The following is a 23,674-nucleotide window of genomic DNA, read 5'->3' on the forward strand; positions in this document are numbered from 1 at the left end:
CCCTCAGTTGCGCGAAGGCAACACGAGTTGCATCGAAATGACGCCGTTGTCATTCATTGGCGAGGTTCCAACTGAGCCGATAGAAAAAGATCAAGATAACAAAAACAGGATCGACGGCCATTTTCTCCTTTATTTCAACTGAGACTGCTTGCAAGACACAAGCAGTGAGTATCTGCAATGAACGGAACATACATATTTTTGGACTATTGAGAGGAACTTGAAGTGTTAAAAAAGGAAAAGGGAGAAAAAAAAAACAAATGTAACATGCAAGAGAAAAAAATATATATATTTGGGTTATTTTTTTCATTAATATTATCAAAATCCCTCACGTTGTGTTTTGGATTATCTTCACTTTTGTAATTTTATTTTCAATCTGACATATTTATTTATTTTTGGCTTTATGCTTTACATTTTCTTTATTTGCAAGGTCATCGCTTTTATTTTGAAAAAAAAATGGTGGAAATTCATGTAACGTCCGGCCAGTCTGTCGTCAGTCTGCCTTGACTCTGACTGCACGAGGTATGTACCTGAGGCCGCGGTAACAAAAAGTTGTTTTTTTAACTTTTATTCATCATTTCGTGTCAAAATGTTTGGTGTTGTGAAAGTTATGATTGACATAACGAACTGTGTTGTATTTGTATTTGTATTTGAGTATTGAAGCAAGCTGGCTATTCCTCCATCCTGCAGGTGTGTGCAGTATGTGAGTGTGGGTTCTGGAGGGGGGTGCGAATCCACCTCTCCTGCAACTTTGACGCTACGCGGCTCGCACTCTTGATTTCATTTCGTATGATGCAGGAATAAAACGCCAGTCCGACAGCATTCACGGCGTCCAGCGTCCTTCCGTGTCCCTCCGTGTCCCTCGATGCACCAGAACACAACGCGGTTTTGGGCAGGGTTCCGCGGACCGTCCCGGCTACACGTGCACATGCAAACGTCACGCAGGAAAGCCAGAGAAGAGATTCAAACCCATTCCAAACACACTGCGAGCCTGTTAGCCATGACCGTTAGCCATAAGGTCGTGAGGAAGAAGTCAGAAATCTCTGATTGAGACAAAAAAAAAAAAAAAGTGGGAAGTTCGATCTCGCACAAAGTTCCGGACATTCTGTCAAAGCGCCCGACGAGTTTCCAAGTCCGAGTTGCGCATCTTGGAATGCTGGATGTCATGTTTTTGTTATTCGATAAGAGAAGAACGCCCCGCTCCGGCTTATCCACTTCAGGGTCAAAATGTTGGGATATCTTCCCAGCACAGTTCACAGGCGGCCTGGGGGGAGAGCCTGGGGGGGGGGGGTCACAAAAAACACACACAGCACGCAAAGAGCAACTCGAATACTCGGCCGTCAACTTCGACGAAATGTAAGCCGGGCAGCGTGTCTGTCAACATGTGCGTGTTCGGGTCATCGAAAACATTTTTTTTGCCCCAAACCAAATGTCTTGCACAGAACAGTTTGAACAAATCCAATTGTCAGCCTCGATCAGAACCTCCAGGATCATCGCACAGGTTCATCTTTTAAGGAGCTTCTCGTAGCCACGTCGATGCTAATTGCGCTTCCGAAGTTTGCCGTTGTGCGTTAGCATCAAGGTTTCGGAGGCAATGCGCTAGCTCGGATTCCTCGCCGCATAATTCTCTTTGTTTCATGTTGACGTTCAATAAACGGCTCCTTTTGGGTAAAAATATTTGCGAAATTAAGTCTGACAGTTACCCGCTAGTGTTGTCGCTCGTATCTCAAGGCACCACTGTACACCCAAGCCTCATCAATGTTTTGGTTTTTGTGCAAATGTTTAGCCGCTTGTGGAGTTATGAAAAGCCCACCAAAGGCTTTTGGTGGCGACATGGACCCCAACGATTCGGTTCTAGCTCAGCGGCACTACTTGGAGGCGCCGCTTTGCCGAAATCCGTCGATCCGATTCCAAGCCGGCATCGTACGTGCAAGACGGGAAGGGGCTGAGAATGGAAGCCGTTAACGTTTCTCATCCGGAGCACAAAAATAGGAAACGGGCCTCGGGTTACGCTCGCGTACACACTGGCACGGTTCGCTTTCCTTCCCTGCAGACTTTTTTTTTTTTTTTTTTTTTTCCATTCGGTTTCATTTTACCTTGAAAGCTGGCCAGCTGTTATTCGAGATAAGGTGACGCCGCACCCTCATCACGCGCATAAGCAAACAAGTACGAAGGGAAGAAAGCGATTTGATTTTTTTTTTTTTTTGTGTGTGTGTGTGTGTGTTTAAAGGGTTCACGTGAGGTGACACAGAAGGGATCCGTTACAGAGATTGAGGCAGCGTTTGGTTTCTTTTAGTTTTCTTATTTTTGGCAAACATCCCTGGAACAAGACGGCAAATGTTGTGAGGGTGGGATCTTGGGGAGGCAAAAGTTGGAGGACCGAAGTGCAGGAAAGCTGGCGAGGCGAGAAAGAAGTCTCAAAAAGGAAAACAAGAAACATGGAAGAGGGTCTCATCTCATTATCCGAGTCACTTATCCTCACAAGGGTTGCAGGAAAGCTAGCTTCGGGCAAAAGACGGACTACGCCCTGAACTGGTCGCCAGTCAGTCGCAGGGCAGATATCGTCACCATCACCGAGCGGGAATCGATCGCACCGAGGGCAACGTCTGATGACAATGGAGCGACACGGACCAAAAAACCAGCAGGGAGCAAAGTGACAACGAGGCACACCTGCCTGGACAAGATACGAGGAAGGGGCTGATGGAGCAGTCGGCAACGAAAAGGAAGCTGGACTGCGAACAGCGTGACAAAAAGTAAATCTGATCAAAAGAACTTGAACGCCCCCCCCCCCAAAAAAAAAAATAAATAAAGTTGATGTTTGAAATGTGCCAGACAGGATCAGTCGTCAGCGAGAAAATTGCTGATTTCGAATGCTGTGGAAGGCAAGAAGTCGCAGTCACATTTGAAAATGAAAGAAAACAGCAACAACAACAAAAAACCCTCAGCTTTAAGCACGACGACAACAGCACTGGAGGAAAAAAAGTGGGGGGGGATGGGGGGGGGGTCACCCTTTTTGACTTCGATGCCTGCGCTTGTTGTGACCGAAGAGGACTGAGGGCAAGAAGAAAACGTGCACTGCAGGCATTGCAATCAGATGAGCTAACGCTAGCGCTCTTTTTCTGTGGGGGAAAAAAATCTGCGCAGTTGTTTATTTGTGGGATTTGACAGTGTGCAGGGGGGGGGGGTCGCCTTCAGATACAAATCCATTTTGTTCTGTGACCACACACATACAGTATCTCAAATCATCTTTCCCCATTGAAATGAATAGGCATGCCATTAATCTGTTCCGGCCTCTCCCCCAAAAGAGAAATGTTCATGTTTTGTTTTGGGTTTTTTTGTTTTTTTTTGTAAGGAAAAATAGCACACTGTAAACTGGTACTTTATAGAAACATAAAGTCATAGCCTGAAAGAGTTTTTGCATCACAACTTAATGCAGCAACCCAATTCAGTGCGCTGTTCTGTTTGGTGTGCCGCTGTATAATATTTTTTTTTTCTTTTTCCCCCTCATTCCTTAAATATGAGTCCTCTTATCGTCTGCGTACTTTCCCCCTTTTCCCAATCTTCGCCATCACTGCGACACGCGCATCAAACCACGAATCCGGCCGCATCTGCTCTCCAGATGTGCAACGCCGTCGTACTCAGAACGATTAACATCCTGGACACCGAACGTCTGACATTTTACGGTCCTTTTGGCCGTTTCCAGGAACTTCTCCGCTACGCTGTCCGGAAAATTTGAAATACATGAAAGTTGATAGACAGATGGCCGACGCTAGATTGCAAAAAAACGTCAATTTTCTTCACCGAGTTTGGGCCAGTTTGACTTTAGGAACCTGGAATTTGGTCACCGTCAATCAGTTCAACAGTCTGGAGCAGCGACGGCCCAAAGGACAAAGGAAAGCCGTCACCTTCACGATCACGTCATCATCTCTTCCCAAGACAAACTCGTCCTGGAGTTCTGAACTCTTGGCTTGGAACACGAGTTTATTCTAAGAAAATGTTGTCTATTTTCAGAAGGGCAGAGAATTTCTCAAGCATTTATGCTGCCCTTAAGCATCTTTTGCTTGCCGTGGATTTATATATTTAAACTTCTCTATTATCTTCTTGACAAATTTCAACACGTGGAGCCGATAACTCCGATCACGCCACTCCAAAATTCAGCCTGTGAGGCCTTTTGCACTTATGAACATGGAATTTGGTTGGGGGGGAAAAAAAATGGGCTACAGAATCCAAATCGGGAAAACGATGGAGATTATGCTGTATTCCAAATGATCGTTTTCGGAAAGGCACAGACTTTATGCGCTCATAAAATGTTGTTAATGCGCTTCATCAATCTAACTAACGAGTCCCGTTTAATCCAGATGGACGCGGAAAGAAGAGCCGCGTGCTGCGCTAGTGCGAGATTAGCCCGCCCGATAATCACCTTATCGTCGCCGCCGTGTCACTCGTAGGCGGAACTTTCATTGCCTGCCGGGCTCACATTTAATAATAAGTACACGTTGCCGAATGTTCATATTTTTCAGTGTTATTTATGCGACTGCAGCGCGTGCCAGGCATCCCGTTGGGGTCGGGGAATCCTTGAATAACTTTTAGGGATTCCTTGAATAAGTCTGTAGCTGAAGCTTGACGTAAAAACTATTCAGCATTGTCGTGCACTCCAACCTTGCGAAGAAAATTATCTTTTAATCTCCTGAAAATCGTAAATTTTGCGTAGCACCCTCAACTTCCAGTTGCTCTTACGAACGTTTTGTTTCTTCTTCTGCAGCCAAAGTCAAAATCGACAAAGAAGAACTCAAGACGCATAAGTAGATACACTCATTCAAATAATGTCCGAACAGAATTGGTTATGATGTCATAATTTACCGATTCGGTCAATGACGTCATTATTGTGAACATATTTTTGGGAGAATTAAGTGCACAAGTAGATACAGTCAATGAAGAGGTCATTTCAATGGACTCGTTGATCCACCATGTGATCGGTTATCGTTTTTGAAACTCGCCACTTGATGATCAGCCTCAAAAATCCTGCTTGTGTGAAGCCTATTTTTTCAAGTTTTGATTGTGTGTGCGCATTATACTGCCATCAGATGGCCAAGCCACACACACCAAAAGGAGCGGTCCAATGCATTGAAGCAAAAAAAAAAATGTTAACTTTTTTGAGCATCGCTTTAACTGTTTAAAAACTGTTTCCATCAAGTGAAATGTTGAAGAGCGCCATGTTTTCCTCAACAATGTTGCTGGATGTTTGGGGAGGCTGGAATGGATTGATGGCTTTTCCATTGATGCCAATGGAGGGAAATGATTTGCGATCAGAGTGTTTTGAGATATGAGCATGTTGACGGAACAAATTCAACTAGTATCTCAAGGCACCACCGTATTGTTTTTATGTTTTGCTTTACCCAACTTGAAAAAGATTCTCCTTTTAGCGTTGTACTCACTATCGCTCCTCTAGATGTGTACTTTGTCTAACTTTGTCTCCAAAACATCCAAACTTGGGGTCATTCTTCGAATCCTACCCAACATGGTCAGTCCTAGAGAGGCGAGTATAAGACGGAGATTATCTTGTTATTACAGCAGCGGATTCCTCCCACGTTCGACATTTTTGTCACGGACAAATATCCGTGTCAAAACATCCTCTGCTAATGTCATCTTCTCCAATCGGTTAGTCTGAACTAAATATTTGTTGCATCCCTGCTCGGAAATTATTCAAGGCCTGTTTACACGAGATCCGTTTACAGTAAAGAATTGTCTCATTTTTATGATAAGATTCAAACTTGTCAACTCATTGACTATTCATCCAGTCAGCCATTTTAGGCTTGTTTTTCCAGGGCTCTGTCAAAAATTGACTTTCCCTGGAGTGGCTTCTTGTTTCTCTTCCAAATACCACCTGTGCGCCCAGAAAAACAGCAAAAAAAATGTGATGATTCATCCTTAAAACTCAAACAACTTACCCTAACCCTCACCTTTTACCCAATACTTACCTGTTGAACAACCCTATCCGCTACCCTAACCACATCCACACCCCATTTATTTATGTAGTCAGTTAATTAGATGAGCTAATTGGCAGAAAAACAGATTCACTTTCCCTAACCACAACCATTTCCCTGTGGTATCCCTAACCCCAACACCACTTACCTTTTACCCATACTTACCTGTTCCGCGATGCTAACCCCTTCCCCCGACCCTAACCACAATCAATCTAAATTTCTTTATTTACTTTGTTTATGTATCAATTTCATTAATTATGCAGGATGGTGGTAATTTTGTTTAATCCCATTCGTGGGCAGCGTCCCATTTTTGGGACGTCATGATTTTCAAGCATTATATCCTTCAGCATATCAAAATATTGAAGTGTTTTAATCTGAAGCCATAATTTGGTATCAGGGGAGGATAACTCATCGGTCAAAGTTAGCACAGAGTTACTTCCCTTTCCTTCCTGACCCAACATGGCAGCCTCAAGTACACATGGAGCGTTTTCCCGAGAGAACAAAGCTCAGTATGCAACCAAGTTTGTCTTCAAAATGCTAATCCATCAGTGTTATTAATGTGTCAGTGTCGTTCTAGATTAAGAATTAATCAATAAACATATCTCTAGTGTGTACCACTTCACACGTCCCAGTCTTGGGTTGCTGCCCGCGAGAGGGAACATGTTTTATGCGTTCAACAAAAAACAAGTGTCATTTCCTTGATTGCGGCCTGTTAGGAGACTTTTTTTTTTTATCTCAATAAGGCAAAGAATTGCCACCCTGCCTGTGAATGGCTTGAATTTGGAAGGAGGCAGGGCAGTACAATTTGGCTAGTGGGCATACTCTAAATTCTAAAACCATATATAAATAATCAATTGAAATAGATTTTAAAAAAAAAATGAATGTACGCATCGAGAGGGACGGACACGACATCCATAAGGAGCCTACCGGCGACTGAACGACCGGATCGATGTTTTATTAATTGGAATGCTATAAACAAATTTGAAGGTGGGTTGAAACCAATTGTCTTTAAAAGGTGACACAAATAATTGGCTATTCTAAATTTTAGTATATAGGGAGGTGAACGAAAAGAAAGATAATTTAGTCGAGAAAGGAAACATAATTAAAAGGAACACGAGAGAGAATATTCACCTAACTAAAGGGATAAGTGAAACCTAAATTAAGGACTACAAGGGACACCCGGACACGTCCAGAAGTGACGGACCGTGCGTTTTTTTCTTCTCCCCGGCTTTGTCCAGGAGATGCTTAGCTCCTAATGCATAACAGACCCTGAAGGCATTTTTAGGGTTTTAAGGCTGTTCAGCCTGTATGTGCTACCCTTGGGTCAAATTTTTCAAAACTTGAATCTTGACAATCACAGCTATGCGGATGTTTGGCAGTGTCCCTATATGACTGCAGTTCAATTGAGGTATTGTGCTGCTGTCTAAAGCAGGTAAATAACTGGATGACCCAAAATGTCCTTCAACTAAATCACAATAAAACTCAGACAATTTTTTTTTTTTTTGGCAATAAAGAAAAGAGAATTGCTGTTCGTAAATACGTGAACTGACTATCTTTCACAAGCCAAAGACCAAGACCGAAGCCTTGGTGTCCCGATAGAGGAGAGAAAAGGGGAGAACAAGTAAACCCCACACAGGCGGCGCCGGGATTGAACGTGGGTCCTCACGGCTGCGAGGCCAACGCTTTCCGGCTGCCTCCAAGGGGAAACGCTCTATTACAAAAGATTGGGTTTTTTTTTTTTTTTTTTCTCCAGTGTGGGCTCAGCCTGTCACCAACGTTTTATGGGTCATTTTCAAAACACAAACCTCGAATTAATTCCAGAATGTAGCAACCAAATTCAGTTTTACTGAAGAGAATGGAATTTGGTAGCTCGGCTGAAGAAGTCAGATGCAGGGAGGTTGTCGTCTCGCTGCGGAGTTGCGTTTTTGCCATTTTCAAGCACAAACTTGCCTTCTCGGTCAGTGCAGCAATTCCCAGCCAGTCCCGCTCCCAAGGATTGAAAATGGGCCTGTTGCGTCAGGAAGGGCGTCCGGAGCAAAAACCGTGCCAAACAATTGATGCGAGTGACTTGCTGTGGCGGTCCTGTCAGGGAAAAGGAGAAAGTCACCGCTTCCTCTTCGCAGTCGAGGGATTTCGTCCCGAGAACGACCAAATTTGTACCACATCCAAGTGAACCCCGGTGTTATTCAGTGCTGCTTGAGACCGGATGACTGAGTACAAAAGTAATCCCAGAACGCGTTCCCTTTTCCTGTTGACTTTTGAGGGAGTCTCGGCGGAGACTGCGAAAGTCGCCGAGTTGAAAAATAATCGTCGTACGTATTTCAAAGAAACATTTGCTAGAACAAGTGAAAAGCGTGTGAGTGAGCCCCTCGTTTGCGGCCGAGAAGGACGAGATGAACGCCGTCGGTTTGTTTGCGAGGCGCTCGTCGGGCTGCCTCAACAAAGGCTCCCCTGTTTTGAGCAGAATTTCAAGCAGCAATTCATCACCGCGAGAAAACGAAGAGGAGGCGCTTGTCCTCGTAATTGCGCCGCAATTAAATCCTGTGTTGTCGTCGGGGGTTTAAACAGTGAAGGCTCAGGGGAGCAGATGCTCGGCGGCTTCATTTGGCATTCATTCAACTTGGCAAGTCCTCCGGATGTTCCTCCACGAACCAACTCGGGAGTTTTGGTTTTCTTTTTTTGCACAACCAAGTCAAGTTTTACGCAATACACCGATTAGCTAACAGCGTCTGATGCATAGCGGATTGCTCTTTGGAAATGCTGCAGCGTCGTAACTTTGGCGATCCTGCGCTGTTTGGCCACAGCTCGGCTTCAAACACATGCCGTTACCGTCTTAGCGCTTGAGATTCTTGTGCACTAACCAGTACACTAAAAACCTCCATTTTTGACTCACGTGAATTTGCACAGCGCAAGATCGGCGTCCGTTGCATACGCTGTCGTACGTTGCGGTTCCCCCTGTAGTTAAAATGCACGGTGGGAGTCGGGTGCCTTCTCGCTTTCCCGCCGTTGCCCGCGTAACTACGGCCGTCGGGCCGAGGGGGAGGGCGAAAAGGGCCAGGAGGCAATTCACAGCGGTGTGCACGGAGTTGTGATTATGCCTCTGGCATGTGGTTTTGTGGAGGGTGGCGGGTTGGGCGCTCTTGGGAAATGTGCCAACAGGAACCAGAGGTCAGAGGAAGCAGCAGCGCGTTATTGTGTGAATGATGACACAAAATCGAGATTTTTATTGGACACCAGTTTGTAATTATAACACCTCGCATCCAACGATCAGCCCAACCATCCAGCACGAGGACCCCGCGGTCACATGACACACGAACCACAACAAGCAGATGGAAAAGTACAGCACATGAGAAATTTGGCGAGACATGTTGGCCCTTTTCACACGAACCCGCTGTTGAAAATTTCGAAACGCAGCCATAACCATAAAGAACCAGAGTGTCACTCACTAAACCGCTGGACCTCCAAACTGATGGCAAGATCAATCGTGCATTTTTGTTGGTAAAGCGCGGGAGACACATGTAGATCATTGCGCAGAATTCTGGGGTTTTTCTCCAATTCCAAAGGTGTATATATGCGTTCATCTGAGATGACGCGCTGTGGCGAAACCCGAAAGGGACAAGCCGAAAGAAACGCACACAGTGGAGGCCGAGTCATCGGATCTCTCTAAAAGAATCTCCTAAAGGATTATCCTCTGGAGTGAGGTCAGTTAAGACTTCCTCCCCGATGCTTTCAGAAAACAGTTTGCACCGACAATCGTACATATTAAAGCTGTTCAAAACGTCAGATGGCAGATTTGGGGCGAGCTGCGGAACAAAAGACTATTGGGACCTAGTTGTCTCGGTACTGTGCCGGACTTGCGGTTTGGGTGGGGCAAGAGGTTCAGGATTTTCGGTTTAGCTATCAATACATGTGTGGTGTGCCCTGTTGGTCATCTCAAGTACACGGGACGATTAGCGCAGTAGGAACTTTTGTTTTTCCCCTTGTCAGATTCTGGTTCAGATTTTAAACAACGGAATGTGTGGACAGAGCTTTAACAGGCTACTTCCTGGTTTATGGAGGATGAACAGACAGATGGGGCCATTATGAGGAAAGAAGAAACGAAAGAAAAGAATAAATATGCACAGTATGTACATCGAAATGTCATATTTCTCCTGTATGTGAACTCTGTGCAAATGGCTGCTGCGGGGGAAACTCGTGAAAACAAAGCTAGCGTTTGACCTATCAGACTTCATCCCAGTACTACAAAGTCTTTTTTGCACAGACCACATCTCATCATCTCAACGTGCAAGAGGTAGATTTGGCTATGGTTTAAAAAAATGAAAACAAAGCCAATTCTCGGGAAAACCCAATCAATCTGCCAACTTCAACTTCATGCAGCGAGTCCCAACCACTGTGCCCAAGCACATTATTGCAAAGAGTTATTTTCCAATTTCACTCATTTGGTCTGAAAAGTATTTACAACAAATAAAATAGCTCACAAAACTCAGTGCACTTGGGACCTTATGGACCCGGTTTGGACATTTTTCACCGAGGATGGGGTGCGCACACTTTTGACTACAAGCGGTTTAGATGTTCGTGGCCGTGTGTTGACAGTAAATTGACGTCGTGATACCAGCTGTGCGCAAACTGCTGCCACGCGTCACTTCTTCGGTGTCCCGTGAAAAAATATCATCTTTACAAAAATATGAAGCGTGTTCTCACGCTTGTGAGATATTTTATGTTCAGTCCCAAAAACAAATCATAACAATAACGAACAAAAAAATTCCTCGTGTGTTTTTTACACACTTGGCCAATAAAGCCGATTCTGATTCTGATTCTACAATTGCCTCACGTTTTACTTAACAGACCCAAATTTCACATAATAGCAAGTCAATGTTGGAGCAAATTGAGACCAGGTCAGTGTTGGAGTGTTGAGTTTTTCGGAATGCGAAAAATGTACGTAGGCTCAATAAAGGTCGGGAAACACTGCCAGGGCGCCTGCCACAGATATACCATCGGGGAACTCTTAAAATCAAGTGGCGACGCCACACATCGTGGAGGTTATGATGCTATGTTTGTCACGTGTGTGTGTGTGTGAAGAATAAGAGCGACAACAGTAAAATCCCAGATGTCAACACAGAAATCGCACGACCGCCAGGGCGGCGACGACACCGGGGAAGAGGGGCCGCGTGCCGGGGCCAGAAACGGAATGCGCGCAGTGCTCCTTGTTGCTCCCGATGCAGGCCGCGTACGCCATGACGTGCGGGATGTAGTTCTGCTCGTGCACGCCGTGCATCAGGTGAGCCAGCGGGCCCTTGGCGAACACGGGGACGTCTTCGCCTCCGTGGGTCTCGGAGCTGAGCGGCACGGCGGCCTGAGCCTGGTAGTGCTTGTCCTCTGCGTGGGGGGGGGGGCGAGAACGCATCGTCATGTGAGCAATTTCTTCGGTACACCTGCTCAGGAGATCCACGGCAAAAGGGCGACTTTTGAATTACTTGTATAGGCAAAGTCGGGGAGCGTTGTCGGGGGTGAGCATGAATTCATATTTTTCTTGAACTTCTCGAGCTCACAGTGGGTTTTTCGTCCACAAATAGCCCCAAAAAAGTTCACGGTTCGATTAGAATCGGTATTCAAACAGCCCGCTTCAACGCGTTGATTACATTTTGACATCTTGAGATCAAGACAAGATCTAATTCTCGATGAACAGCGCCATTGCGAGGCATCAAGCGGGTCGTTCTCGGAGAGTGTCACAGCGTCATCAGCAGGACGCAACCGATTGGCATAAAAGCAGACGTTCTTGGCTCAAACTGTACATTTTGATCTTCAGCTCACAATCGCGTGCACGTGTACTTTATGGCAAACGTAGAACGTGATGTAACATTTATCTGTGAGTGCCTACCAAAGTCAACAGTGGAGATGTTCTCCCTTTCCCCGTTGACCAACTTGTAACCCGGTCCGTTGCCGTACACGATGGCAGTGAAGGGCTTTTGGTCGACGTCGCTCAGCTCGGGGGCCAAGCCTGCAAAAAGGATTTTCAGAGCCCCGACGCACGCAAACAGTTCCGGCACGCGGATAAACATCGAGTTCGCGGGCTACCGAAAATGCTGTTTCCTCTGAACGTGTAACCTCCGAAATTGAACACGTGCGAGTGGTCGGCGGTGACGACGGTCATGGTGTCCGAGACGCTGGTCAGCAGGCCCGCTCGGCCGACGGCCCGGTCCATTTCTACGGCGTCGTGCAAAGCCATCTTGGCCAGGCCGCTGTGGTGACCGTGGTCAATACGTCCGCCTGAAGGGGAGCCCATCAAATCGCTCACTATGATTGTTGTTTTGGTCTTCTAAATCCTACTTCTACCGCTAGTCCTCATTCGGAGCTCCTTTTGAGCTGGATTCTAACCCAGCTGACTTTTGGCAAGAGAAGCTGTGAACACCCTTCAACGGTCCCAAGTCACTCATGGACCACATTAAGACAAACAAGCATGTAATCATTACATATCTTGGCTTACTTGGTTAAAAAAAAAAATGCTGCACACTTGAAAGTAGTCGCCAGAAAATCGCAGGACTCAGCCCGTAGTTCGTACCAATAAAAACCTTTTCCTAAGTCGGGTCATGGGATACCAGCCTTGCCCACCCAGCTGACTTTGGCCCTGGACTGGTCACCGGTCCATTACAGAACACATCCGTCCATTTTCTACGGATTTACACCTTATTACTGTTGCCGGAAGCTAAAGAAATGAAAGTTTTAAAAAATCCCCCAAATGAACTCTCAATAACTACAAGAAATAGTCGGGAGGCATCGTTAAAACAAACTCTGGTGCATTTGCAAAAGGTCCCACAAACGTACCTTCGACAAAGAGGAAGAATCCTTTTGGGTTCTTCCTCAAAATCTTGATGGCCACGTCCACCATCTCTGTGAGCGACGGATCGGTTTCAAGGTTCCTCTCCAGGTCGTACGTGAGGTCCGCCGGTTCAAAGAGACCTAAGACGGAGACACGGCATGTCGCGACTGAAGCGTCATCGTGAGCCTCGGCGAAAGTCGCATGAAAACGCCCCAAAACTCACCGAGTAAGTAATTGACGTTGGCGGGGTTGAGCGACAGGAGCTGAGACTTGTTCCACACGTAATGGCCTTTCTGCACAACAACCGATATAGAAATTGGTTTGAAACCCCGAGACTTAAGCCGTGCTTGTATCCCTTTCTTTGAATATGTCTACTTTGTCCTTGGTTTTATCGATCCACTCCTGCACCAGGTTCCGACCGTCGTTGCGCGTGCCGCCGTGCTTCGCGACGTCGGGGTACTCCACGTCTGAAGTGTTTTTGGGGAACATGTACTTCCTTCCTCCGCCCATCACGACCTGAACAGCAGGAGCAACATAGAAGAAGCGGTTCAACGCGTTGCTCTTTGAACTGAACCGGCTTAGAGTTTAAGTGGAGCTGGTCACGCTGTAACCAAGTGGACGGACAACCCCCCACCCCCCCCACCCCCGCTATCAAGAACAAAAACCACGAGACGCTCTCTGTTGACACGTACAAGTAGTACCGCTGAATTTTTAACTTTGGGTACTGTCGTCCATTATGGCACAGTGATTGGATTTTTCAGGGGTGTGGACTGGAAGAAGTCCTGATTACCCTCAGATCATTACTAGAGCTCTCCCCTTGGCTTTCCCTTTGGAACTGAAGGTCATTACTTCGTGTCTCCCTCTTTTTTAATAATGGCAGGAGGTTTTTTTTTTTCTCCACCCTCTCACCAAGCTAGTCTTGATGTGACCCGTTAGAGCCTCGTTCAGATCTCCAATTTAGTCCCTGATATCTTTTGACCGCTCCGTTACTCTTGCCCGTGGCGGTATAGGGAGGAAATACGCTAGATTTACAATGTGGCCATCTTCCAGTTCTATTTGTGGCGGTTTCTCACGTCGATGTTCGGGATATTTTCAAACAGTTGCCTGGCGATGTCTTTGCAGCCAGCCCGCAGCGCCTCAGCCGGCATCTCGTTGTCCGAGTACCAGTCCCGGTCCACGCTGTGGGCGTAGGCGGCGCTGGGCGTAGCGTGGTTGATGCGGGTCGTCGTCACGATGCCCACCGACTTGCCTGCGGCGGACGCGGGAGGTTCGAAACGCAGACCGTGTCATTTATTAACGTGCAGTCAGACAAGGAGGGGGGAAAAAATGACAGCAAGCGACAATTATTTTGCATATAAGTCACAACATTCTCTGGGAAAATGTGAATTAGAATTGACTGAAAGTCTCCACGGGATACTTTTGCAAATGTAGCAATACGAGTATTCCAACAACGGAGGACGGGTGGGGGTACTTGTCGGATGACAAAATGAGGCACGCCATAAAATAAAATGACTGGATGGCATTTCCGTACCGACTGCTAAAAGGACAACGCGGGCGACACAAATTCGCCATCTTCGCAATGCTACAATACGATTTACAAGGTTACTCTACCTGCGTCCTTGGCCCACTTGAGGATGGAGGTGACTTGGTTGCCCTCGGTGGTGTTGCACTGCGAGCGGACGGCTTTGGCGCTGACGCCCACCGTGCCCGCGACGGCCTTGACGCCGCACAGGAAGGCCGTGGCCGTGCCGGCGCTGTCGGCCACCTGCGCGTCCGTGTTGTACGTCTGCGCGGATCACATCGGTCGTTAGCGCAGTTCGCGGAAGTCGTTTCGGCGGATTCTTGGCTGCCCTGCGGAGCTTTAAAAGCGTCCTGAAAACTGCTTCAAAGGACAACGAGGAGGGAGGGGCTTTGGGTTTTGAAGTCACTTGAACATCGCGACTTAACCTGGGACGCAGGTGCTAAAACTGAGGTCCTCCTTTGGAAAAGCGGCGAGGCCGCTCGGCTACCTCACGTGCACCCACTTTCGGAGACTGGCGTTGTGTACGTGCACGTACGACGACAAACGATACCAAAGCGAGAGCGATCACCTTGGACAAAGCCACAAAGGGGAACTTTTCCATCTCCAGCTGGGTCTCCTCTCCGGGGCGTCCGCTCAGCTGACCCTTCAAAATCCGAGCGGCCGTCACCGTGGGAACGCCCATCCCTTTCAAACGCCACAAACGGGTCAATCGTTAACAATGCATTTGTTGTCCGCATCACGGGAGGATTTCAAATCAATAAATCGCTTCATTAACCGAGTCCCGTGTTAAAGATCTTTTAGCGCGTCGACAACGGGCTTATTTCTGCTCTGATTCATCCCAATTTCAGGAAGAGACGTGTCCATAAATCATCGCAGTTGCACCACCTCAACCTTTCCACACGTTCTCTGAAGTGAGTGACGGAACTTTTCCCGTCGGTCGCTCTTTTTAAATGGAGGGAGAACAAAATATGATCGCTTCTACATGAATGAAGCGCACGCCGCGCTGGACAGGAATGTCATGATGCGCTCCGAGTCCCAAACAGGCCCAGCGCGGGGGCCCCCGACCAGCGACTCGAGTTATTGTTCCGCTGGCGAGCATGTGACGACGTTTGGTTTTGACGGTGTTCATTCACCGCTCGCAGGCGACAACGTCTGAGCCGATTTCCGCTGCGGGTCCAGTTTGGGTTCATGCGCTGAGGCCGCGTGGCCGCAATTCTCGACTTTGTCAGTCAAGCCCGAGCTACCGTCTGTCCCAGAATCTTTTTTTTTTTTTTTTTTTAAAGTACAGTGAACCCCGTGTGGTTTGGCATTTTGAAATTCGCCTACTGGCAATTTTTGGGGTGGGGCTATCCTCTTGTTATTTGCGGCAAAAATTTGCTCTTTTTGTGCTCACGCATGACTTTGGTGCAGTCTCGTGTCATATTCATTTTGTTATTGTGCAGTTTAATTTGTTGGTGTTTTTCATCTGCTTTTAAGAAGTCCAAGAGGTCAACGTGAGTTGGTCTGAATGCCAAAATATGTTTTCCTGAGTTTTATGACCCATAGCGTTTGTGTAAAGTGTGTTTGTTTGCTCCTGTGTCACTTGGTGCTAACCTGTTAGCTAAGACTATCGATGTGTTTTTGGGGAAAAATTGATCCAACTTCGCAACGTTGGTTCACGATTGTGTACGGGCCGGCTTGGTGAGTCACCGTCTCCGAGGAACATGATGAGGTTCTTGGCTCGGTTCTGGTTGAGCTGCTGCAGCATCAGTGCATTTTTCAGAGTCTGCTGGGCCCAGGATCTCCAGAAGTTGGGATCCTTCTCTTGCTCTAATGTGTGAGAAATACATACGTAAATGTGAAGGAATAAGGAAGGCAAATCAATTCATTTTTCTATATTATAACTTTGCGATGAACCATTAATTAGACTCTAAATCGGTGTGATTGCGAGTGTGGCTGTTTGTCTTTATGTGCCCTGCGATTGGCGGGCGACCAGTTCAGGGTGTACCGCGCCTCCTGCCCGTTGACAGCTGGGATAGGCTCCAGCACTCCTGCGACCCTTGTGAGGATAAGCAGCTAAGAAAATGGATGGATACTTTTCGACGAACCTTCCATGCATTCTTTTGGACGGTGGGAGGAGAAAACCCACAAAGAAGCAATTTGAACACGTGCACTTCGCATTACCGTACCATGTGCCGCGTCATCATGGTAACGAAATCTGTTCACCCCGGAGTAGATGGGGGCGGTGGGGGGGGGGGGAGACGTAAGGAATGGCAACAGATCCATGCAGGTTCAGTTACTATTTTGGCAGCATTAAATTGTTGTGCCAGTCACCGGCATAGACAAAAATACTTTTCTTTTGTATTTTACATTATATATGCATATGTCATGAAATTGATATTTTATATATATTTTGTATGCATGCCTATGACCTTAAAGCGTGATCATGTGATGAACAACGAATTCCTCACTACCATACCAGGAAAGCTTGCTTGGCCCCAAGACGCCGCAGCTCGTAGACTGCAGCAGATGACGGCAAGCGGCAAAATCCACTTCATGGTGACGTTTCGTTTGTCTCTTGGGTATAAAAATATTGATTATGATGATGATGATGATGATGACCTAACCTGCAAACACAAACACAGCAGCGTAAGACTGTAGAAAGAAAAACTATTAGGAACGTTGTATAATTGACACTCAACCCTCCTTGTTGGGATTTGAATCCTCGTTGCTAACTCTGTTGGCTAATTACACACGCCTCGGGTCAAATTACCGGGAAGCAATATGACTTACTTTACTTCGGGGTTGTAACCACAGCATGCTTTGGAAAACTCTCTTCGCTACGTTCTGCTATCAGCCAGCAACACGGGAGGTCTCGCTCTTGTTGTTCAGAATTTCTTTTCTAAAAACAAATGAATGAACTCACAAGTAAAATAGCAGACGGCGTCTTCGGTTTACGAAGGCTATTTCCCACCAGAACAGTTGTAGTCTAATGCGGTAGTAAAGTCATAATTATGGTACAGCAAAATGTTATAATCCCACTGAGCAAACTAGTTCACCGTGCAGCGTTGGGAACCTTGAAATGTGGTACGTCGGGAGCGTCATTAGCTAGCTAGCTAGCTAGCATAGATCAACAGAATTCATTGGGTTTTCTTTGCCTCGTCCTGTCTCGTTTGTTGCTCGATAGAACTCTAATAATTGTGCCCCTCCCCCAAAGATCCATCCATCCATTTTCCAAGCTCGGAAAACTGTTAGTAATAGCCAAGCGAGGACTCTTAGCGCTAGCAGTAATGGAAAGTCGACCGCCATCAGATATTCGACTTGTATCAGAGTGAGGCCTGGTTCTGATCTGAAGTGATCCAACTCCATGTTCATTTTTGTAAGTCTGCCATCATGACCCAGATCCAAATCGAGTAATTTGCAAAAAAATAATAATAATAATCGACACATACAGTTTAAACCAGTCTTACATAAGACACTCGACTTTGTCTCTGCAGGCAAATTCCGGTTCCTTTTTGTTTTTGTATGAAGACTTTTGTGGCAGTTAAGAATGTTACCCATGTAGCTATGTCAAAATGTTGCCCGGCGGGTTATTTATTAAACCTGATTCGCCGGCGAGACTTTGAAATAAATCAAATTCAATCGAAAACGCCACACACCGGCACCGGCGCGTGGAAAGGAGGTAATCAAGGTAATGAGGGTCTTCCTATGTCCTCCTGCTGCCAAGTTTGGTCAACATCTGCTTTAGCGATATCCTCGCGGCAGGATGCAGCATCTCCGGGGGCCCCGCGTCACGCTCTGCATCTCCAAAGAGGTCGTCGCAGTCTCCTCGCTGTGCCGGAAAGCGCTCACAACGGGAGCTTTTTAGAAAAGGTCAGCCTTTCAGCTCCAATTATCCACACTCTCCCTCTTTCTTCCTCGGCCTTTGGAGCCTTCAAGGTTGTTTTAATGGGATTGAGCCGCGTAATGCCGAGAGCTTAAAGGGCCGGAACAAAGCCGATTAACACCCAGTGATCGATTGCGCGCGAGCACGCGCACAAATTTTACACTCGGGTAGGATTCCTTTTTGCGAAGGCTTGGTAGCATTTTAGCCAGCGATGCTAGCGTGTTTGCAACACGGTTCTGGGTTTGAATCTCAGCTTTGTTCCTGTGTTGAGTTTCCTGAGAGTACTCCATCTTACGGTAGTGTTCACTTGGGACTCTTGATTGTCCATAGGTGTGAATGGTAATCGTCTTGACATACCAATTGGTCTTTTGTTATGCATTACTTGGATAGTACGTACAGGATTATATCAAGGATGTTTCCTGGCAGTTCTTTAAAGTTAGTAACCGCATAACAGGCTCAACAAGCTTTGTGACATCAATTGTGAAGATTTGGAACCGTAGGTGTCAAACTCAAGGCCTGGGAGCCAGATGTGGCCTGCCCATCTCATTTTATGTTTATCACGTGTGCTCGAGCTAAAATCTGACCAAAAATTTCAAATTGTTACAGTACAGGGAGTCCTTGGTCTTCGACTGATGTCCGTTCCTGCAGTAGCGACTTAACTCCAATTTAGATTTCAGTCGGATTCCGCCATTAAATTCAGAATTTGCGTCAAAATACTTTGTATAAAAACAAATACATTGAAATAAATGAGATGATGTACTTGGCATTACTGTTGAGAGTCAGTCCTCGCCATCTTGACACGTATCAGAGAACCTTGTTTTGTGATCGTCATATCCGACGTAGGAACGGAACCCTTCACATGCGCTAAAATACATACGGGCTTTCTCTTTAATAATTGTCACTGCGGTGGAGCAACGGAAGCCTCGGTGGTGTCGGCGATGTCTCTCCTTTCTCCAATCTTTTTATGATCTTGAGCTTCGTTTCCATGGCCATGGATTTACTTTTGGCTGCAAAAGCACAGCTAAGGGACACAGCTTTCTTCTTTGTGCCGATAATGTCGAAAACGGAGGGCGAAAAATGCAACCATACTCCCGACGAGCAAACACGGACAAGCGTTAGCCAGACAAAATGGCGGACGGGCGTTGTAAAGTCGAAACGTCTTCGGTCGAGACCGTCTTAACCCGAGGACTCCCTGTATATGTAATGAACAACAATGTTGAGAAATGGCATTTTTCTGCAACCTGTCCCATTTTTATGCTAACTTGATCAATAGTGGAGGAAACTGTCGCCTTAACCCTCGCTGTGTTATGAATACGAAAGAATATGATGAGGAACGGTTTCACTGTCAAAACGATTATGTGGCCCTCGACAGAAATGAGTGTAACGCGCCTGTTTTAAATCATTTGTCGCTCTGATGTAACAGAAGACGAGATAGACAGAGAGAGACAATTACTTGGGGTGGAAAAAAACAAATGAGAAATTCTAAGAATCTGCTAGTTGAGTGTCTCAACATCATGCAAGCATGAAAATAATGACTATCCAAACAAAAAATGTTTGTTGATTTGCTCCACTTCAATTTCGACATCAGAAATGTGGTCTCATGTCAACAGGGATCAGCATTTGACAAATAAACCGATCTGCTCTAAATTTGCCTGACTGGCGGGCGCAACTCACACCCGATAACAAATAAAAGCGACGCACCGACCCGCCCCGCTCAGAAGGTGCCCGGTCCGCCCAGCGGCAGCGATCCAGCCAGCCGGCACGTGAAGAAGCACAGCAGAGCCACCACGGCCAGCAGCAGGAGAGCAGACAGGCCGGTGGTCACCATCACGTGGTAGACCACTTCGGCCATGGCGTCACCGGTCGCTCGGAAAAGTCTGCAAAATTCAGATGGCGGCGAGATGGAAGCGCACGACGGCCGCCGCTGTCAGAGTCACCTCGGGCTCAATCCTCAAAGTGGGATTAGGATTTGGAGCGCTCACGCCAAATGACCTCCAAAGGCAACAGCCGACCGTTCGCTCTGGACCGGTTTGACGGGGGCAACGTGACACGCAGCCAATCCCGGCTCGCTTTGAGTCAACCAAGCTCGGTACACCAGCCAATCGACCCGAACGGCCGCATTGCTGATATTGTTTTGAAGGAGGTGGCACCGTGGAGCAACTTGTTGGAGCGTTGGCCTCGCAAGATTCAAATCCCGGCCCCGCCCGTGTGGAGTTAGCATGTTCTCGCCGTGCCTTGCGTGGCGAAAAACAAACATTCGTTCGTTCGTTTGTTTCTCTCTGCCCCGCGATTGGCTGACAACCAGTTCAGGGCCAGCACTCTATTGAGGATAAGCAGCTCTGAAAAAAGATGGACTGATGGAAACACAAATGCATTTGGGGGGATGTCAGGGGAAACGAAGACATCCTGGAGATGAGATTCGAACTCACACCCTCAGAAGTGCAAGGCAGACCTGCTACCCATTAGCGCGCCGTGCTACCTAAATTGGATCGAAGGAGGGCAAAAGAAGAACGCCGGGCCTGGAATTATCTGCATATGTGAAGCCGTAGCGGCTGCGCGAAAGCACACTTCGAGGGCATGACAGCAGCGTGCATAAAATAATAATAATAATAATAAATCACTGCAACATATGGGGAACTATTATCCATCTCCAACAACCACGTTTTCCAGGGCCACACAGTCACAAAAAGCAGAACCAGCCACGTATACGGCACGTCTACATCGCTTCTGAAACGTTACGCTTGGAGGTCATGACAAACAGAAAAAAGCAGGCAGAAGGTCCGAAGAATCAGCCACATAATTCGCACTTCCGCGCAATTGACGAATAACAAGTGGACGTAAAAAAATACTCGTGAGATCAACGTCGGCTTGCTATTTCTATGTCCTGGACGTGGCTATATTTACATCGGGGGAATACTGGAATCTCTATATTTAAAAATTTTTTAAAAAATTAAATACTGGTAATCAATCAATTCAATGCTGCTCTAAATAATTTCAGGTTGAATTATGCAAAAGCATTTTGCACTAAACTATTATTTGGCCCTGTGATTATGTTGGAAGAACATATCAAAAAATGAGGAGCGCCATAGAATGAGAAAACTTTTTTTTTTTTTTTTTTTTTACATGTCAATCTTGTAGTGCCAGTGGGATTGTAATTCAGTACTGATATCATTCTCTTGTTTGTTTTTGAGGGGGGGGGCAACATATGATTTAATTTTAACATCCTCATTTTTTTGCGTAGATCATATATCTAGGAGATTTTGTTTTGATAACATTTGTGAACCGTGAAGTCGAAGTCAACGGTTGAAAAAAAAAAAAAATACAACTACAACCAACATCTAACTGGTTTTTATCTGAATCACTTGATCTTGATCTTGATGTTGAGTCCGCGCACTCTGCCATTAAGGAACCGACTTGGCTGTGAGCACGCAAATGCACCGTTAGATAACGTCGCCCGACTGACTCACGGCACGAGGCGACCATGCCTGGAGAGTGAAGTCAAAAGTCAAACATGCGTTGCCTTAAAAACCAAAAAAAAAAAAAAAAAAAAAAAAGCCGCACATACACATCCAACATTGTCAATGCTGCACCGACGTAATCATTACTCAAAGTACTCATTACCCAATTGTTTATTATCACAGCACACAAACAAAACAAAACAAAACAAAAAAAGTTCCATAGTTCCACTTACTTCACAAAGTCTGTCATCAAACGTTGCACTTGAATGTTTCACCGAGGAATGAATGCGCCTGCCCCCTTTGCCGTCGCTTTTGGTGCTTTTTAAAGGCCGGGAGAGGTTGTCCTGAGGATTTTTTTTTTTTTTTTTGTGGGGGTGGGGGGGTTGAGTGGGTTGTGGGGAGAGAGCGATTGGCAACCCCCGTGGAGGAGGGGAAAACACCCCTTGGAAATGGACGAGCTCAGCCGCGTGCTGTGAGGGCACTGCGTGGAACTGGAGCGCCCCCTGGAGGACGATTTGGTGCATTCGTCAAACGAGCATCCATCCAGCCATTTTCTTCGCCGCTTATCCTCACGAGGGTCGCGGGGAGTGCCGGTGCCTATCCTAGTTGTCAACAGGCAGGAGCCTGAACCGGTTGGTTGCCAGCCAATCGCAGGGCACGTCCAGACAAACAACCAATCGCACCCACGATCACACCTTGGGGCAATTGAGAGGGTCCAATTAATGTTACATGTTTTTGGGATGTGGGAGGAAACCGGAGTGCCCACCTGGAGAGAACATGCAAACTCCACACAGGCGGGTCTGGGATCGAACCCGGGACCTCAGAACTGTGAGGCCAACGCTTTACCAGCTGATTCCCCGTGCCAAATCAAGGAAGAAAAAAACACACACACACACACACATACAAAATGAAAATTTGACCTCATTTCAAAGATCCCCCGACCCAATCCCGCCCAGAAAAAAAAAACAAACACAAAATTAGTGCAACAAAATAAGAAAACATGGAAAATAGTTTTAAAAATCGGAATAAAAATAAATGGCAAAACACATCCCAAAATATTTTTAAAATTCGGAAAAAAAATAAAAGGCAAAACACATCCAAAAATATTTAAAGAAAGAAAGAAAAAATAAAGAAATACCAAAATTAATGCAAAACAATGAGAGAAAATACTGCAATACAGTAAGACGAAATAATTTTGTATACGGGCCCGCGCACACAACAACACACCGTCACACTCACACTTACACGCACACGCTGTGGCGACCTCTAACGGGACAAGCCGAAAGAAATACATACACAATTCTATTTCTGTTTATAAATCTAAGCACATAAAGCATGTTTTTGCACTGCAGTGATTTTGACATTATTGACTTGATTAATCAAGCAGTCGATTGAAATTATGTGTACATCCCACCCCCCTCCCCCCATTACCCCCCACCCACACCCCCACCCCTTCCCATGCGTTCTCTCTGCTAAGTACGCGACCACTTCCGGTATGATTTTGTGGAGGGATGTAACTATCTTGACGCCGAGGCGCGGAGAGCTTTGGCTGGGTTCGTGAGGGAGGGGGCTGGACGTCTATGTGCCCCCCCCCCCCTGTGCCCCCCCCCCCCCCTCCCGTCCCTGAAGCGAGAAAACACCACAGACCGAGTCACGCTAGTGGACCATCTGACAGCACAGTGAGTACACCTCTTTTGTGTATTCTTAAATAATAATAATAATAATGATTACAAAAAAAAAAGCTTCTGTCGGGCTTGTGGGCTAAATGAGTCCCCAAACGACAGCAATGCACACTTCCGGGGTCGGGACTAGCGTGAAATCACGTGTGTCAACGAATGTTCATTTCAGCTTGTCCGTCCGCGAACGTCAAACTATTTCTGCGCTAAAATTGACGCAAGAAAGCAAAGATGGTTGTTGTCGGTGGCATGTTGAAATTAGGGCAAGGACGACGGATTGGAAGTGGACTAGCTTTGATTGAGAGGGACTATTTCACAATTGAACAACATTTTACGTTCTGAGAAATATTTTCCT

At 46.4% G+C, this 23,674-nt stretch overlaps 1 protein-coding gene and 1 long non-coding RNA gene across 4 annotated transcripts; one reads left to right on the forward strand and one right to left on the reverse strand.

The window, feature by feature from the left end:
* Positions 1–32: 32 nt before the first annotated feature.
* LOC133507285 (uncharacterized) lies at positions 33–18,165 on the forward strand. The gene is made up of 4 exons (XR_009796783.1): positions 33–164; positions 428–519; positions 16,739–16,858; positions 18,027–18,165. It is a non-coding gene; the product is annotated as an uncharacterized LOC133507285 (long non-coding RNA).
* On the reverse strand, positions 9,182–22,001 carry alpl (alkaline phosphatase, biomineralization associated). Of its 3 annotated transcripts, none has more exons than XM_061832172.1 (13): positions 21,877–22,001; positions 17,093–17,201; positions 16,779–16,926; positions 16,010–16,129; positions 14,889–15,004; positions 14,410–14,584; positions 13,872–14,047; positions 13,174–13,314; positions 13,022–13,091; positions 12,804–12,938; positions 12,057–12,248; positions 11,860–11,979; positions 9,182–11,357 (listed from the first exon to the last, which is right to left on the reverse strand). In XM_061832172.1, the coding sequence occupies exons 3-13, from the start codon at positions 16,855–16,857 to the stop codon at positions 11,092–11,094; spliced, it is 1,590 nt and encodes a 529-aa protein (XP_061688156.1). In that variant the 5' UTR covers positions 16,858–16,926; positions 17,093–17,201; positions 21,877–22,001; the 3' UTR covers positions 9,182–11,091. The 3 variants fall into 3 exon arrangements, with proteins under 3 accessions (XP_061688156.1, XP_061688155.1, XP_061688157.1); XM_061832171.1 differs by lacking the exon at positions 21,877–22,001 and adding an exon at positions 17,959–18,095; XM_061832173.1 differs by lacking the exon at positions 17,093–17,201 and having other exon boundaries at positions 21,877–21,956.
* Between the last annotated feature and the right edge of the window lie 1,673 nt (positions 22,002–23,674).

The sequence above is a fragment of the Syngnathoides biaculeatus genome, chromosome 10, assembly GCF_019802595.1.
Source record: "Syngnathoides biaculeatus isolate LvHL_M chromosome 10, ASM1980259v1, whole genome shotgun sequence".
NCBI lineage: Eukaryota > Metazoa > Chordata > Actinopteri > Syngnathiformes > Syngnathidae > Syngnathoides > Syngnathoides biaculeatus.